Consider the following 16,296-nt stretch of genomic DNA (forward strand, 5'->3'; position numbering starts at 1 on the left):
TCCGGATTATTGGTGGATGAAGCCATATTTGTCGAATTTCAAATTAGGCACATGTTTCGACATACTACATATGTATATAGCTCCCCCAATATAAGATATTTAATGGTACATAACAAAATTCCAATCAAAATTGTTGTAATTTGACATTCTAGAATTCTCTACAGACATTTTTCTATGTAAGTGCATTTAAAGGCACAAAAAAGGTGAAAAAATGTCGCCAACTTTTCCAACTATATGAATGTAGGAAAACAATTTCTTGGCCATAAAGTTTTACAAAGGTCCATGTTTCGACATAGCCCCCATATAAGGGTCCCGACAGATTTGTGATAGTTTCAAAGAACAGCTCATGAAGGAAGGTGTAAAAAGTTCAAACCTCCCATACTTAAGGAATTTTTTACTTAATTATACAATTTATTTTAAATTACTTCATTTTGCAGTGCTGGTATTTATTCCAATATATCTCTTGGGTATGGCTATCTACACTGTACCGCTGATGGTATTGCAATCGTATATGGGTCAATTTTCCAGCAGTGGATTTATATCGGCATTTCGTCTATCACCAATATTTAAAGGTAACATTAGCATAACACATTAAATCCTTTGGAAAATATATACATATATATTTCTTTTATAGGTATTGGTTATGTTTCACTTATTACGAACATTTTCATTCTGGCCTATCACAGTATATTTGCCATGGTACCGCTGCTCTATATGTTCGTCTCATTCAATCCCACTTTACCATGGAGTTGTGATGGTTTTAAGACATGGGCACAAAATCTAACCGAAAGTGAGGAAATTAATGTATGTTTTAAAAAATAGGGCATAAATTGGAATGTGAGTGATAACATTTGGGATAACACTTGATATTTCCTTGCAGCTCTGCAATGTCTACATCCGCAATGAAACCGAACCATCAATGAGTGCAAATGATACCAGCAATGAGACATCTTCTTATGTGTTTATCAATCACCATATACCATCGGTATTGTATTTTCAGTAAGTATACTCATATGAAAAATCCTTAGCTGCAACTGATACCTAAAACGTGTACTTTGTATCATGTACATTATATTATACTGTAGGAAATTAGAATAAGGTGTGCACTCCACCATATAATGGCAAAGGAGGCCTTCCGATGACCAGGTTCCTTACCTTCTATTTAGTAACTTCGGAAAAAATTAAGATGAAGAAAAAATAACTTCATATTATTAAAAACAGCTCTGGGAAGATTATCCCTAACAGAAACTAGTGAGGACCAGTTGGATAGTCTTCTGTGAAAAATGGCACTAATTAATCGTGGTTAAAAAAAAATTGCTAGGGACGTTATATTATGACCTTCACTACTTTGGGTATTTACAAGAGATGACACAAATATTCTTATTGTAAGGTACGGTAATGTATGTTCTGATTTATATAAAGCGTAAAAACGTCTTTCTCTAATTATGTTAATCGTATATTTACAATGACCTTCCGATACAATTGACATAAATCGAACGAAAATATGAACCTGTTTTAAACAATCCATACACATGTCATTCTGAAAGTTATACAACATTTTATAACAGTGCGGCATGTCTATGGTGTACCATATGTAAAACTAGAACGATTTAAAGGAAGATTAACCTGTGCCAAACAATATATTGCAGTACTGCCCCATGTACTGCAGGTGTAATCAGAAAAAGTATATATAGAAGCTATATCTACATATATCTGATATATATATGGAAGCTATATCTAAATCTGAACCGATTCAAAGCAAGTTCAACACACGTTATTGCAGGCAAACGTTTGGTATTAGGAAACTGTGGAAACTATTTAAACATGTCTTAACATATTAGGTTGTTTTCGCAGAAAACTGCAAATGTCGAAAGGGCTAATCAACATACACTCCAATATCGACCACAATTAAAATTTGAGTACTCTTTATATCATTTTTTCTCTTATAGTACGCATTTCCAAAACTAATTCCAAATTTCATAATTCGATCTCGATTGGTTCACTCAAATCAAAATTTTACGAAATGTAGTACCAAAATTTCCATAAGTACCCACCTCAACAATCCAATATAAATCATATTTCCCAACTTCAGGATTCCAATTCGATCGGTTCCCCAAATCCATATTGTACCAAATTTGCTACCATTTAGTACTTATAAGTACAAATTTCACAAAATACAAACATACCGCAATAACGTCTTTCAAGTCTCGATTTGATACGTTGTGCAAAAATTCGTGTTAATCGGACAAACATTAGGAGTGCACCATTTATGTAAAATCGGACGAAAATATATATGGGATATATATATAAATATGAACGGATCTTCACGAAACTTTTTACACATCATTCTAGACTCAATTCAGTACGCTATGTCAAATTACGTGCAAATCGAAAAATATATTCGGACTTTGGTGCACCATTTACATTAAATCAGACGAAATATTTATAGGGCTATATCTTAATGTGAACCTATTTTCACGAAACTTAGCACACATCATTTCGATTTTCACGATACATAGCACTCATCATTCTAGACTCTATTCAGTATAAGCGTGCAAATCGAAAGATACATGTGTCTTAAATCGGACGAAAATATATATGGGAGCTATATCTAAATCTGAACCGATTTTTACGAAACATAGCACATATCATTCGAGGCTTAATTCAATACGCTGTGCCAAATTTCGTGCACATCGAAAGATATTTAGGGACTTTGGTGCACCATTTACCTTAAATCGGATGAAAATATATATGGGAGCTATATATATATATATATATATCTGAACCGAAATTTAACACACTTCGTTCTAGACTTAATTCAGTACGCTATGTCAAATTTCGTGCAAATCGAAGGATATATAGGGACTTTGGTGCACTGTTTACCATAAATGGAACGAAAATATATATGGGAGCTATATCTAAATCTGAACCGATTTACACGAAAATTAATACACATAACTCTTGACTTTATTTAGTACGCTATGCCAAATTTCATGGAAATCAAATAATATATAGGTACTGAACCGATTTTTCCCAATTTCAATAGGGTTCGTCCTTGGGCCAAATAAATGATCTGTGCCAAATTTCATCAAATGCGAATCATAAATGCGACCTGTACTTTGCTTACAATTTAACATAGACAGACAGACGGACGGACATGCATAAATCGACTTAGAAAATGATTCTATGCATATTCTCAAAAGGAACCATGTGTCTATCTCGTTTCCTTTTGCCTGTTACAAACATATGCACAAAGACATAATACCCTGTAGCACAGTGTGGTGAAGGGTATGCAAATCTCAATCCAACTATCTGACCGTAATGTTAATTTCAAATTTCAGGATTCCAGTTTCATAGGTTATTCCAATTTCAAATTGTACCAAATTTAGTACGATTTAATACTTTTCGTATGCACGAGTTCTGTGAAGTTTTGTTGAAATCGGTTCACAATTAGATATTGCTCCTACATATAGTTTCGTCCGATTTGATGTAAATGGTTCACCAAAGAATCGAGGATTATCCGATTCAAGCAAAATTTTGCACGGCTTATTGAAATAGGTTCATATTGATGTATGCGAAGTTTTATGGAAATCGGTTCAGATTTAGATATAGCTCCCTATATAGTTTCGTCCGATTTTTTGGAAATGGTGCACGAAACCCCATATATTTTTCCGATTGAGACGAAATTTGGCACAGCGTACTTAAGTAAGTCCATTTAGATGTTTGTGAAGTTTAGTTGAAATTGAAATTTTCCTTACTGGTTTCTTACTGAAATATAGGGTCATCAGAAAAAAATTTACACACTATTACTGAAAAACTAGACATATGGCGGATTTGCCCTTCTGGATTCTTAATATACCGTCCAAGAGCATTTAACCTCAAAAATATTTGTTCATCCGTCAAAATTTGTTTTCACAGTGTAATAAATATTTATTATAATTTTATCATCAATTTACAGATACCTTTTCCACGACCTGAAAGTATTTCACTATGATGACTTTGAATTTTCCATGAGCTGGCAATTGATATTGTGCGCCCTAACGGTATGGGTCATTATCGGTGTAATTGTTTATAAGTTCTTTCAAACCGAAGTGGTAAGTCTTTATATATTTTGTATTACACCCATTCAATTCCAAGATATAATGTTCCTATTTTCCCCTTAGATAGGCACCATTGTCCGCTATTCTGTAATGCTGGTACTTGGACTAATGTGTTTCTTCTTGATTGGCTTTAGTTTTCTACCGGGATCGGGAAATGTATTTCGTTATTTATTTACGGTGCGTTGGCGTGATATTTTAACGGGTATCATTACAATTCCCATGCATGGTATGTCGGTATTTGGACCGGGTTGGGGTATTTATCTAACACTGTCCAGTTTTAATAAATTTCGAACAAATGTCATTAAACAAAGTTGTCTGATTGCTCTGGGACAATTTGTGGTTATTGTCGGCTTGGATTTTTTGACAAATTTAAGTGAGACGTTCTTTTATGGTAGGTTTGTTGGGGATTTAATTGTGGACCAGAGGTAATGACTATAAATTGTTATTTATTTCAGAAAAGACAAATGGTGATTATTACGCCAATGTGGAACATATGTGGATTTTGTATTTATCAAGTGGTAGTGTTTTGGCACATTTCCCTTGGGCAAATTTGTGGTCGATATTATTCTACTTCATGCTGTTCTGGTCGAGTATGTTATTAATGGTAAGTCCGAGAGAGTTTAAATGGAAAATATGGAACTGTGTTTTCAAGATCCACAAAAGCGTTTCATAACCAATTTTATTTATTTTAATTAATTTGTTTACTGTGTTTCAGATCCTTCAACTACACACCATCATAACATCCACACTTGATGAATTCGTTTTTCTGCGAGAGAAAAAATTACAGGTTGCCTTCGGCTTGATAGGCTTCCTGGCCATGACTTCAATATATTTCTCTTCAAATGTAAGTCAAGTTGGAAAATAGATATTTTATTAGATTCTAATATTCTTTCTTATTTTCCATTTAGCACGGCATAACATATTTCTCTGCCTTGGCCATCGATACATATAACACACAAACAGCCATAAATCTTCTGCTTATTTTGATAGTCCTCTGGATCTATGGACGGGAACGTTTCCAACGTGATTTTGAATTTATGACAAGTCATCGATTTTCTACATGGAATGTGAATATTTTACGATTTATTGCACCGGTGGGAATGGTACTGGCATTGGTAAGATTATTATCGTATCCTTTGGTACACATATGGAAATAGATGCTTTCAGTCGTTTGTAATTTTTGTATATATAATTTATTTTTCAATTTATTCCTATTTTCCAGATTGGTGGCTTCTTTATAGCGCATTATGAACATAAAATAACAACATCGGTTATCGATGGATTGGCCATAGTTTTCATAGCTATTCCATGGCTGGGTATACCCGGATTTGCCATTTATCAAATGTCCCGCTCAATGGGTTCGTTTAAAACACGCTTCCTACGATGTTGCCGTCCCACAGATTGGTTCCCCATTGAAACGGAAGAAAAACAAAAATATGAACAACTTGTTGGCAGTGTGGAAATAACTCAAACCCTGAGTGAACTGAAAGATGAAGAAGTCATTTAAAATAGTGATTTGCATGTGATGTGTTATTATTTATTCTAAATTATATTGTTTTATAACTGTTATTTCGAGTATTTGTTAAATAAATATATTGTTTTGTTTTAGATCCAAATAATTCGTAATTCTTTTTATAGGGAATATCACCTCATATAATGATAACTCCAAATGTTCGGTGATTCCTACATGAAGTAATAAATATTCGTGCCCTTCACTGATACTGGTGATAATAATAAAAAAATCAAAAATATAATTTTTTACAAAATAAATGAGTATCAGACCCTAGTGCAAAGCAGTGCCAGAGGATATTTTAATGGTTATTACACCAAACGTTGCCTTGATTTGTTCTCTGTCCAGAATTTTGAGACCGTTTATAAACTTAAGAGTTATTGTCGATAATAGTCGTTTAAAATTTAATTAAAAACCAGTGAGCGGACAGTACAGTCTTACGGGGCCGACCCTACACAACTTCCACGAAAATATAACCTTCAGTATATGCTGAGCTTGGGCCATATTTCGCAATATTTGCACCCTCTTGACCGAATATTACTAATATTCAGTACAGACCTTCTAACTACTTGTCCAGATTCCCTTCACCGTGGGATGCGTTGTGATGTTGTGATCAACTCGAAAAAACATAAAAAATTAAGTTTTCGGCCCACTTCATAATCGAAAATTATAGGCGTTGTTATTGACCATACCCGGATCCTCATGGAAAATTTCAAAGCGATCAGCGCTATATTTTCGCCCTCTAGCACCTGTAAATATTTAAGTGTAACTCCCACATCTGAGTACATACGACAATATAATTGATATCAATTTAAAGGTCAACCACTCCTCTGGGATATGCTATCAACTTCTTGGGTCTTTGTCCATCAGGAGTAAATATATACGTTATATAATACAAATTTTGTCATTTTTCACACAAAAGTCAGGGTCCATTATTCTTTGGCCCGATCCCCTTCTCCATGTAAAAGTTCGCCATGTTTGGACCATAATTGCGGCATATAGAGCAATCAGACAACAATAAAGTTTTTGGTCCATTTCATCCCCTAAATATTAACCGATCCCAAAAACGTTTTTGAACCCAACCTACATGTAAAACAATAAGGCCTGTATCGTGTTTACAAATTATAATGGACAGAACGGACACACACCTACATGCAAAATTTCGTGAAGATTTGTCCATAACTGTGGCCTGTATCGTGTTTACAAATTATAATGGACAGACGGACGGACACACACATGTCTAGATTGACTCTGCTAGTCGAGATATGACGATCGGTATACTTAAAGGTGGGTCTAGGAACAATATTTCGCGGCGTTACAAACTCTTGGGGCTGCACAGAGCTATATAGTTGTATAGGGTATACAAATTAAAATTGACTTTTACTAACATAGCATGCTGATGATAAATTGGAAGATATTAGCCTCACCTTCAACCAAATTAGTTGTAATTTGGTATTTTAAGTTCGCATTGTGTAGCACAAATTCTTACCAAAAATTATAAATGCTCCTCCACTATTTGGGACAAAAAGAAACGAATATCCGTGTAATGTTCTAACTCGATTGGAGTAATTTTATGATGTTAACACTTTCAGTGTTTTTGTCGTATATATACGACATTTAAAATTACTCTGTTTCTTTGCGATTTTTCGGATATCCTATGTACCGTTACAATTGATGTTTTTGTTTTTGCTGAAAGACAGACAAAACTGTCCGAGGGTTAAAAAAATTGTTTTTTGTTATAAAATCTGTGCCTTTCTATGATCTTTAATACAAAAATTTAGATTTTTATTCCGACAAAAATTTTCTTTGACACTGAAAGGGTTAATATGACAATGTCATAAACAACCTCCTATATTAGTTTTAACCTGAACATGGAAAGATACATAGTTAGAAAATAAATGGTGTTTAGAGCATAATTAGGACGATGGGAGCCATTGTGACACTAGCAAGCAGCAGGATAAATACATTTAAACTCTTAAATGTATTTATCTAAACATAAACAAGAAAATATTTTAGACTCCCGAAAAGAAATAGATACTTATACACTGCGTATCATAACTTTAGACGCACCTTTAATTCAATTGGTATGTTAGTTGACAAATAAAATGGACCCATTAAGTTATGGTTCACAATAAAATGATCAAAAACACATATTATCCAACAAAAAGAATTAATTTATTCATTATGGTTTCACCGAATTCTGCACTTTCAAAATTGCTGGTGTTGCATAACTATAGACGCACTTTTACAAAATTAGACAAATTTATTTTTTAAAACTTAAATAAAATAAAATAAATTTTATAAATAATGGGTAGGGCCTCGCTTATTTTGCATAAGTTCAAAAATTTTATCCATCACACTGTTGATCAAAAATTTTCGCAAGTCTTCATCGATTGACCGCCATTCATCAATAATCACTTCTTGGAGATAAAATAATGTTTGGTATTGGCGGTTTTCTGCATAGACACGACGAGTCAAGATTCCACACATGTTTTCGATCGGATTCTGGTCGGAAATTTTAATATTTTTTAATTTTAACCATACTTGAGTACGGCGACTTTTATGAACTGGCGCATTGTCCTGCTAAAAAACGAGTCCTTCATTGTTGCTGCTTTCCCAAAATTGCAATAATTTGTCTTCAAAGACTTGAACGTACTCCATTGAATTCATCCGACAACTAGGAAATGTGAAATAAAGCTTTCTGGGGCTATAAAATGTTCCCAAGACCATGTAACCCATTATGTACACCAAACTTCTGCAATTTTTAATGGGGATTTTTCCTAAAATCTGCAAGATCCAAAAAGTGGACTGATACTGACAATGCATGGTAGAGTATAAAATCCTCAAACTACTGTAATTTAGATTACAAAGTTATATGAGGGTATGCCTAAAGGGGGACCAATATTGGTTACATAGTGTAGAAAATAGTGAATATTTGGGGATATCATTATATGAGGGCTATGCCTAATTAATGGCCGGTATATGCCAACATTGAACCCAATATTTTAATTGTTTAACTCAAATCTTTCCTTCAGGAGATATCACTATATTGAGGAGATGCCTAAATGTCTGCCGATATATTTTATTATCATCATGTTTGAGTTTTCTTTTATCTCAATATCTTTAGAAGACGGAATGCTTACAACAGATGGCTAAATAGTTTTTGTAGGGTAAAAGTTGACTATTTCCCGTACTACTCAACCCCAACACACAGAACAAATCAGATAACTATTTTAATATAAACAAGTGAAAAAGCGGTAAGTTTGGCCGGGCCGAACTTTGGATACCCTCCACCATAGATATAATGACAGGTGGAGGGTATAAAAAGGGGGTTATATGGGGACTACCCCAAAAAGGGGGCGAATATTCAAAATTTATGGTAGGGAGATTTGTTACCATATACGACTACAAAATACCAAATTGCAGCAAATTCGACTGAAAAACGCGCTCAAGAACCCCAAAATATCAAAAATTGGGGGTTCCCTTATATGGGGGCTATCCGAAAAAATTTACCTATACCTATAATTTTTAGTGGAGAGATTTGCTACGCAATAAGAACTCAAAGTACCAAATTTCAGCGAATTCGGTTGAAAAACGCGCTCAAGAACCCCAAAATACCGAAAATTGGGGGTACCCTTATATGGGGGCTATCCGAAAAAATTGACCTATACTTATAACTTTTTGTGGAGAGATTTGATACGCAATAAGAATTCAAAGTACCGAATTTCAGCGAATTTGGTCGAAAAATGCGATTAAACCCCGCAAAATACCGCAAAATTAGGGGTACTCTTATATGGGGACTATCCGAAAATATGGACCTATATTTATAACTTTTAGTGGGGAAATTTGGTACCCAATACGAACCCAATGTTCCGAATTTCAGGGAATTCGGTTGAAAAACGCGCTCAAGAACCTCAAAATACCGAAAATTGGGGGCTACCCTTATATGGGAGCTATTCCTAAACATGGACCGATAAATCCCATCTTCGAACTTGACCTGCCTGCAGACAAAGGACGACTCTATGCAAAATTTTGGCGATCTATCTCAATTCGTTTAGACGCTAGAGTGATTACAACAGACAGACAGACGGACAGACAGGCGGACAGGCAGACGGACAGACGTACATGGCTATATCGTCATAGAATTTTACGCTGATCAAGAATGTATATACTTTATAGGGTCGGAAATGATTATTTCGATGTGTTACAAACGGAAAAACAAAATTAATATATCCTCCATACTATGGTGGAGGGTATAAAAAGAGGGTTATATGGGGACTACCCCTAAAAAGGGGTGAATATTAATAATTTTTGGTAGGGAGATTTGTTACCATATACAACTACAAAATACCAAATTTCAGCGACTTCGGTTACAAAAACGCGCTCAATAACCTCAAAATATCGAAAATTGCAGGTACCCTTATATGGGGACTACCCAAAAAATTGACCTCTATTATAATTTTTGGTGGGGAGATTTGTTACCATATACAACTACAAAATACCACATTTCAGCGAATTCGGTTAAAAAACGCGCTCAATAACCTCAAAATATCGAAAATTGCAGGTACCCTTATATGGGGACTACCCAAAAAATTTACCTCTATTTATAATTTTCTGTGGAGAGATTTGCTACCCAATAGTAACTGAAATTACTAAATTACGGCCAATTCGGTGAAAAAATCCGGTCAAAACCCCCCAAAAACTGAAAATTGGGTGGTACCCTTATGTAAGGGCTACCAGAAAAAATTGACCTTTATTTATAATTTTTAGTGAGGAAATTTGGTACCCAATAAGAACCCAATGTACCAAATTTCAGCGAATTCGGTTGAAAACCGCGCGCAAGAACCCTAAAATACCGAAAATTGGGGGGTACCCTTATATGGGGGCTACCCGAAAAAATTGACCTATATTTATAATTTTTAGTATAGAGATTTGCTACCCAATAAGAACTCAAAGTACCGATTTTCCATATACGACTACAAAATACCAAATTGCAGCAAATTCGACTGAAAAACGCGCTCAAGAACCCCAAAATATTAATAAATTGGGGGTTCCCTTATATGGGGGCTATCCGAAAAAATTGACCTATACCTATAGTTGTTTGTGGAGAGATTTGCTACGCAATAAGAACTCAAAGTACCTAATTTCATCGAATTCGGTTGAAAAACGCGCTCAAGAACCCTAAAATACCGAAAATTGGGGGGTACCCTTATATGGGGACAACCAGAAAAAATTGACCTATATTTATAATTTTTAGTATAGAGATTTGCTAACCAATAAGAACTTAAAGTACCGAATTTCAGCGAATTTGGTCGAAAAATGCGATTAAACCCCCCAAAATACCGCAAAATTAGGGGTACCCTTATATGGGGACTATCCAAAAATATGGACCCATATTTATAATTTTTAGTGGGGAAATTTGGTACCCAATAAGTACCCAATGTACCGAATTTCAGCGAATTCGGTTGAAAAACGCGCTCAAGAACCTCAAAATACCGAAAATTGGGGGGTACCCTTATATGGGAGCTATGCCTAAACGTCGTTTAAACGCTAGAGTGATTGCAACAGACAGACGGACATGGCTATATCGTCATAGAATTTTACGCTGATCAAGAATATATATATTTTATAGGGTCGGAAATGATTATTTCGATGTATTACAAGCGGAAAAACAAAATTAATATACCCTCCATACTATGGTGGAGGGTATAATAACGTGTGGTAAGTTTTGAAGGAATAGGTTCCGATTTAGATATAGCCCCAAAGACCCAAAGTTAGGCCGATTGACACAAAATTGTGGAAAGTTTTTTTTTTTTGAAATCGGTCCAAATTGGATAGAGCTATCATATATATTTTCTCCCGATTTTACGTGAATGATACACCAAGAACTCAAAATCTGGCCGATATGCTGTGACAAGTTTCGATGAAATCGATTTAGATTTCGATATGGCTTTTATATATATTTTCGTCCGATTTTATGTAAAGTGTGCACCAAACTCCTCATGTTTATCAGATATTTATCCAAATAATCAAGGGGTGTCCGATTGATATTTGCTTTAGAATTTATTTACATATTTTTGTCCCATTGTAAGAAACAACTCCATATTTGACCAAATGAAAAATTTGATATAGGTTGCAAAATGACATGTTTATGGATCCAATTTCAGGATTCATCTGTTGAATATACCTAAAATGGTGAAGGATATCTTATAGTCGGCCCCGTTCAGCTTTACTACTTTCCTTACTGGTTGTACTTGTTTAAGTTATAATGATTACCTCATGATTTAGGGTATACAAAAAGAGTGCGATCGATCACCCGAACAGACATAGATATAGTTTCCATATAATTTGGGCGGAGATACCGCAAGATACCATCTTAAAACATAATTTAAGGGCATCCCATTCACGGTTCCAAACAATTGTATTTGTTTTTTTTTTAGTTCGAACCTACACTAATTCAAGAATGTCCATATAAAATATCAATCCAAAATCTCAAAAACTCTTGAAGATATTGCCGACTTATTGTGTTAGCATCAAGTGATGCCGAAAATTTCGATATGCATAGTTTGAATGACATCGGCCAGAATCCCATTGTCTGAAACGGATTTGGCCCAACGATATCAATATTTCGATGAGGCACATTTGTGCCATAGCAAAAATAGCATACACTGTGCGACAAATTTCAATTTTTTTGATAATTACCGGGAAATTCCAACAGATTATGAGAGAGGTGCTAAAAAAAGAAGACACGTGTATCGGCGTTTTGAATGTTTACGTCGGGAGATAACCTACAAAAAGGGGGAGCAAAATATTATATTAAATTTCCAACACAGACTGTACGACCTAATTATAATCTAAACAACATCGCGTTAATTAGTTTTAATTAATTTTAGATTTCAACTGAAATTGGGCAAAACCCAAAACAAAACCGATTTGATTAATTAAAATCAAAGATAAGATGCAATGAAAAAATTAAAAATTTCAATACCATAACGAACATACAAAATCACAGTCAAACTACTAGACATTTGCATCCTGACAATGCAGGCGATAATGTTGATCATCATTGTCACGACGATAATGATAATTTCCGAGTATGTACGATTTTGTCTGACAGTCTCTGCTGCAATGCAAGTGCCCGTCATAACATCTATTCCAACAGCTGATAATAATTATATTGTCGCTAAGCCGTTGATTTTATTTTGTCAATAAATTTCTTTCTGTTTAGGAAATCTGCTCATCAGTTGTAGTTCTACTAATTGTCACTGCGGAATAAAAATTAGTACAATTATTAATTTGTTATATACAGAAAGTGACAAAAAAAACAAACAAACACAATAAACGAAACTTTGAAACACGGATTGAAACCGTAAAACAAGGACATCAATTAAGAGAATATTTAATTTTATTTAAACGTTGTGAAATAATCTTCGGAAGTGCGGAACTTTTGTAATTTTATATTACTCGCTTATATCAATTAGATACATGATTTTGTGTGAGTTTTTGGTGAAAAAACTAAATAGTGAGAATAAAAAAAATAAATAAACACCATGGTCTATGAATCATCATATGAGAGTGGGCGACAACCCTTCTTGCCCGACACCAAACGCGGCAATTGGTTGAGTCCTGAGGATTTTATATATGCCGGCATAAGTTTGGTATTTCGAATTGATATTATTTCAATGACATTATTTGTATCATATGAAACTTCAGGTAAGTTATATTGGTAGCTCTGACATATGTAATAGCATGAAAAAATTGGGTTGACAATTTATTTTGCGAATGAAAGCTATTATAGAATGTAATAAGAACCCAGATGACTAAGATTTTTCCTAATCTAATTTTTCTGTGTAATTTCATCACAGATTTTTCTGATAAGTCTTCAGTCAACTGCAATGAGATTTTGTTAGGAGAATATTTTTGAGTTGAAACTAATTTTCCAACCCCACATGGAACTATACTCGCAATGTAATGAAAAACGGGTGTAAGTGATATAACAAATAAGTGGTCCAATGTCTTCAAAGTTTTTATTGAAACTAGGTTTAACATTTTGCGTTAACGGCATAATAGTATCAATCAAGACAAAATAATGAAATTCAATTGGAAGTTGCAAAAAAGGCCGGTTTTCTATATATATATGTATATATATATAAAAATTACGTGTATGTTCGTGATCGATAAACTTAAAAACTACTGCACCGATTTGGACCAAATTGTATGTACATGCTCTATGGGACGTGAGGAGTGTTTCTGTGTAGTTTGAAGTTCATCCGACAGATGGCGCAATATTTAGTTGTTTTTTTGTGGTTTTTCACTATAATTCAAGAACTTATGTACCGATTTTGACCAAACTTTACGTATATGTCCTATGGGGCGTGAGTAGTGTTTTTGTGTTTATTTTTAAGTTCGTCCGGCAGATGGCGCAATATATAGCTTCTTTGTGTTTTGCCCAATTAGAGATTGGGTGCTTAATCGGCGTGTGCCGACGCTAAGTATTCCGACACCGAGTCATACATAACGCGTTTTCGAAAAATACGCGTGGGAGTCAAACGAAAAAAGAATAACATATCAAATTGAAGTAAAATTAATTTAAATCTATTTATAAAAATGATTTCAAAATGTATAGTAACTTATCAATTGAGAACGCCGGCACCAATTTGACTCAAAATTTCTTTCACTTGCCTGTAATTGAAGAGGGAAGGCTTTTATGCAAGAACATTTTGAGAAAAATCGGCGAAAATCTTGCAAAAAATATTTTGATGGAACGGCTGGACCGATATGCTTGCCATTATGTGGGAAATACCATAAAGTGATACTATACCTACAATTTACAGAGAAGTTCCTTATCCTACATGAAATACCGAATAAAAGGCAATGTATACGGTATTTGTTACTACATTCAAAGTACATAAAATCGTACTATGCCAAAATATGGACAAATATAATTAAACTTCATTACAATAATGGTGAGCCAATTTTTTACATTATAAAACCAACACATGACATATATACCACACTATATCTGAATCATTGAATCTGAATCCCACACTATATTCTAAATAGGAAATAAAACCGGCTTTATTTGTGAAAAATGCCAATACTCCGTCCGTCTGTTGGTGTTAAATTGTAAACAAAGTACAGGTCGTAGTTATAATCCGATTTGGATGAAATTTGTCACAACTCATTTGTTTAGCCCAAGGACGAACCCTATTGAAATTGGGAAAAATAGATTCATATTTAGATATAGCTCCCATATATATTTTCGTCCGATTTAAGGTAAATGGTGCACCAAAGACCCTATATACCTGTCGATTTGCACGAAATTTAGTATAACATAATAAATTGAGCCTAGAATGATGTCTGCCAAGTTTAGTGAAAATCGGTTCAGATTTAGATATAGCTCCCATATATAGTTTCATCCGATTTCATGTAAATGGTGCACCAAAGCCCCTATATATCCTTCGACTTGCACGAAATTTGGCATAACGTACTGAATAGAGCCTAGAGTGATGTCGGTCAAGTTTCGTGAAAATCGGCCAAGGTTTGGATATAGCTTCCACATATATTTTCGTCCGATTTAATGTAAATTTAGTCCAGAATGATGAGTGCCAAGTTTCGTGAAAATCGGTTGAGATTTAGATATAGTTCCCGTTTGAAGTCGATTTACATACTTTTGTCCCATTGTAGATTCAGATTTAGATAAATATCATCAGCTGTTTAATATAGCCATAGTGGTGAAGGGTATCATATAGCCGGCCCGTCCGTCCTTACTGGTTCCTATAGGTGAACTGCATGTAATTTTCTTGCTATTGGAAAGCTGGAAGTATTTTTCTACCTATAGGAGAGCTGTTGGTATTATTTTTCTTGTGCAAGAGTTGCAAGTATTCTTCTTCCCGTGACAGGAGTCTTCTGCCTGCAGGTATTATTATTCCTATAGTAGAGCTGGAGGTCTTCTTCTTCCTAGAGGAGAACTGTAGGTATTCTTCTTCATGTGGAGGAGCTGCAGGTATTCCTTTTCCTGTGGTAGAGCTGCCGGTAGTATTTTACCTTTGAAAGAGCTGCACGAATTCCTCTTCCTGTGGAAGAGCTGCAGGTATTCTTCTTCCTATAGGAGAACTGGAGGTCTTCTTCCTAGAGGAGAACTGGAGGTATTCTTCCTAGAGGAGAACTGTAGCTATTCTTCTTCCTTTGGAATAGCTACAGGTATTCTTCTTTCTTTGAAAGAGCTGGATTTATTTCTCTTCCTATAGGAACGCTGGAGGAATTCTTTCTCCTATAACAGAGCTGCGTGTATTCTTCTTCATGTGGAAGAGCTGCAGGTATTCTTCTTCCTGTGGAAGAGCTGTAGGTATTATTATTTCTTTGAAAGAGCTGCAGAAATTCCTCTTCCTGTGGAAGAGCTGCAGGTATTCTTCTTCCTATGGAAGAGCTGCTGGTATTATTCTTCCTATAGGAGACCTGGAGGTATTCTTCGTCCTATAGGAGGGCTGCATGTAATTTTCTTTCTATATGAAAGCTGGAGGTATTATTCATCCTGTGGACGAGCTGCAGGTATTATTCTTCCGAGATGAGAACTGTAGGAATTCTTCTTTCTGTGGAAAGAAGGAAGAGCTGCAGGGATTCTTCTTTCTTTGAAAGAGCTGGATTTATTCTTCTTTCTATAGGAAAGGAGGAATTCTTCCTCCT

The 16,296-nt window shown here is 34.8% G+C and overlaps 1 protein-coding gene across 1 annotated transcript in view; it reads left to right on the top strand.

The window, feature by feature from the left end:
• LOC133338391 (sodium- and chloride-dependent neutral and basic amino acid transporter B(0+)-like) overlaps window positions 1-16,296 on the top strand; it is a 49,770-nt gene that overhangs the window by 3,306 nt on the left and 30,168 nt on the right. The window contains exons 2-4 of the mRNA XM_061546564.1: window positions 438-572; window positions 635-804; window positions 881-999. Coding sequence (XP_061402548.1) covers window positions 438-572; window positions 635-804; window positions 881-999 — 424 coding nt within the window. The remainder of the gene's footprint in view (window positions 1-437; window positions 573-634; window positions 805-880; window positions 1,000-16,296) is intronic.

This window comes from Musca vetustissima, unplaced genomic scaffold, assembly GCF_032173495.1.
Source record: "Musca vetustissima isolate MV318-11 ecotype Yass unplaced genomic scaffold, APGP_CSIRO_Mvet_v1 utg24387, whole genome shotgun sequence".
Lineage (NCBI taxonomy): Eukaryota > Metazoa > Arthropoda > Insecta > Diptera > Muscidae > Musca > Musca vetustissima.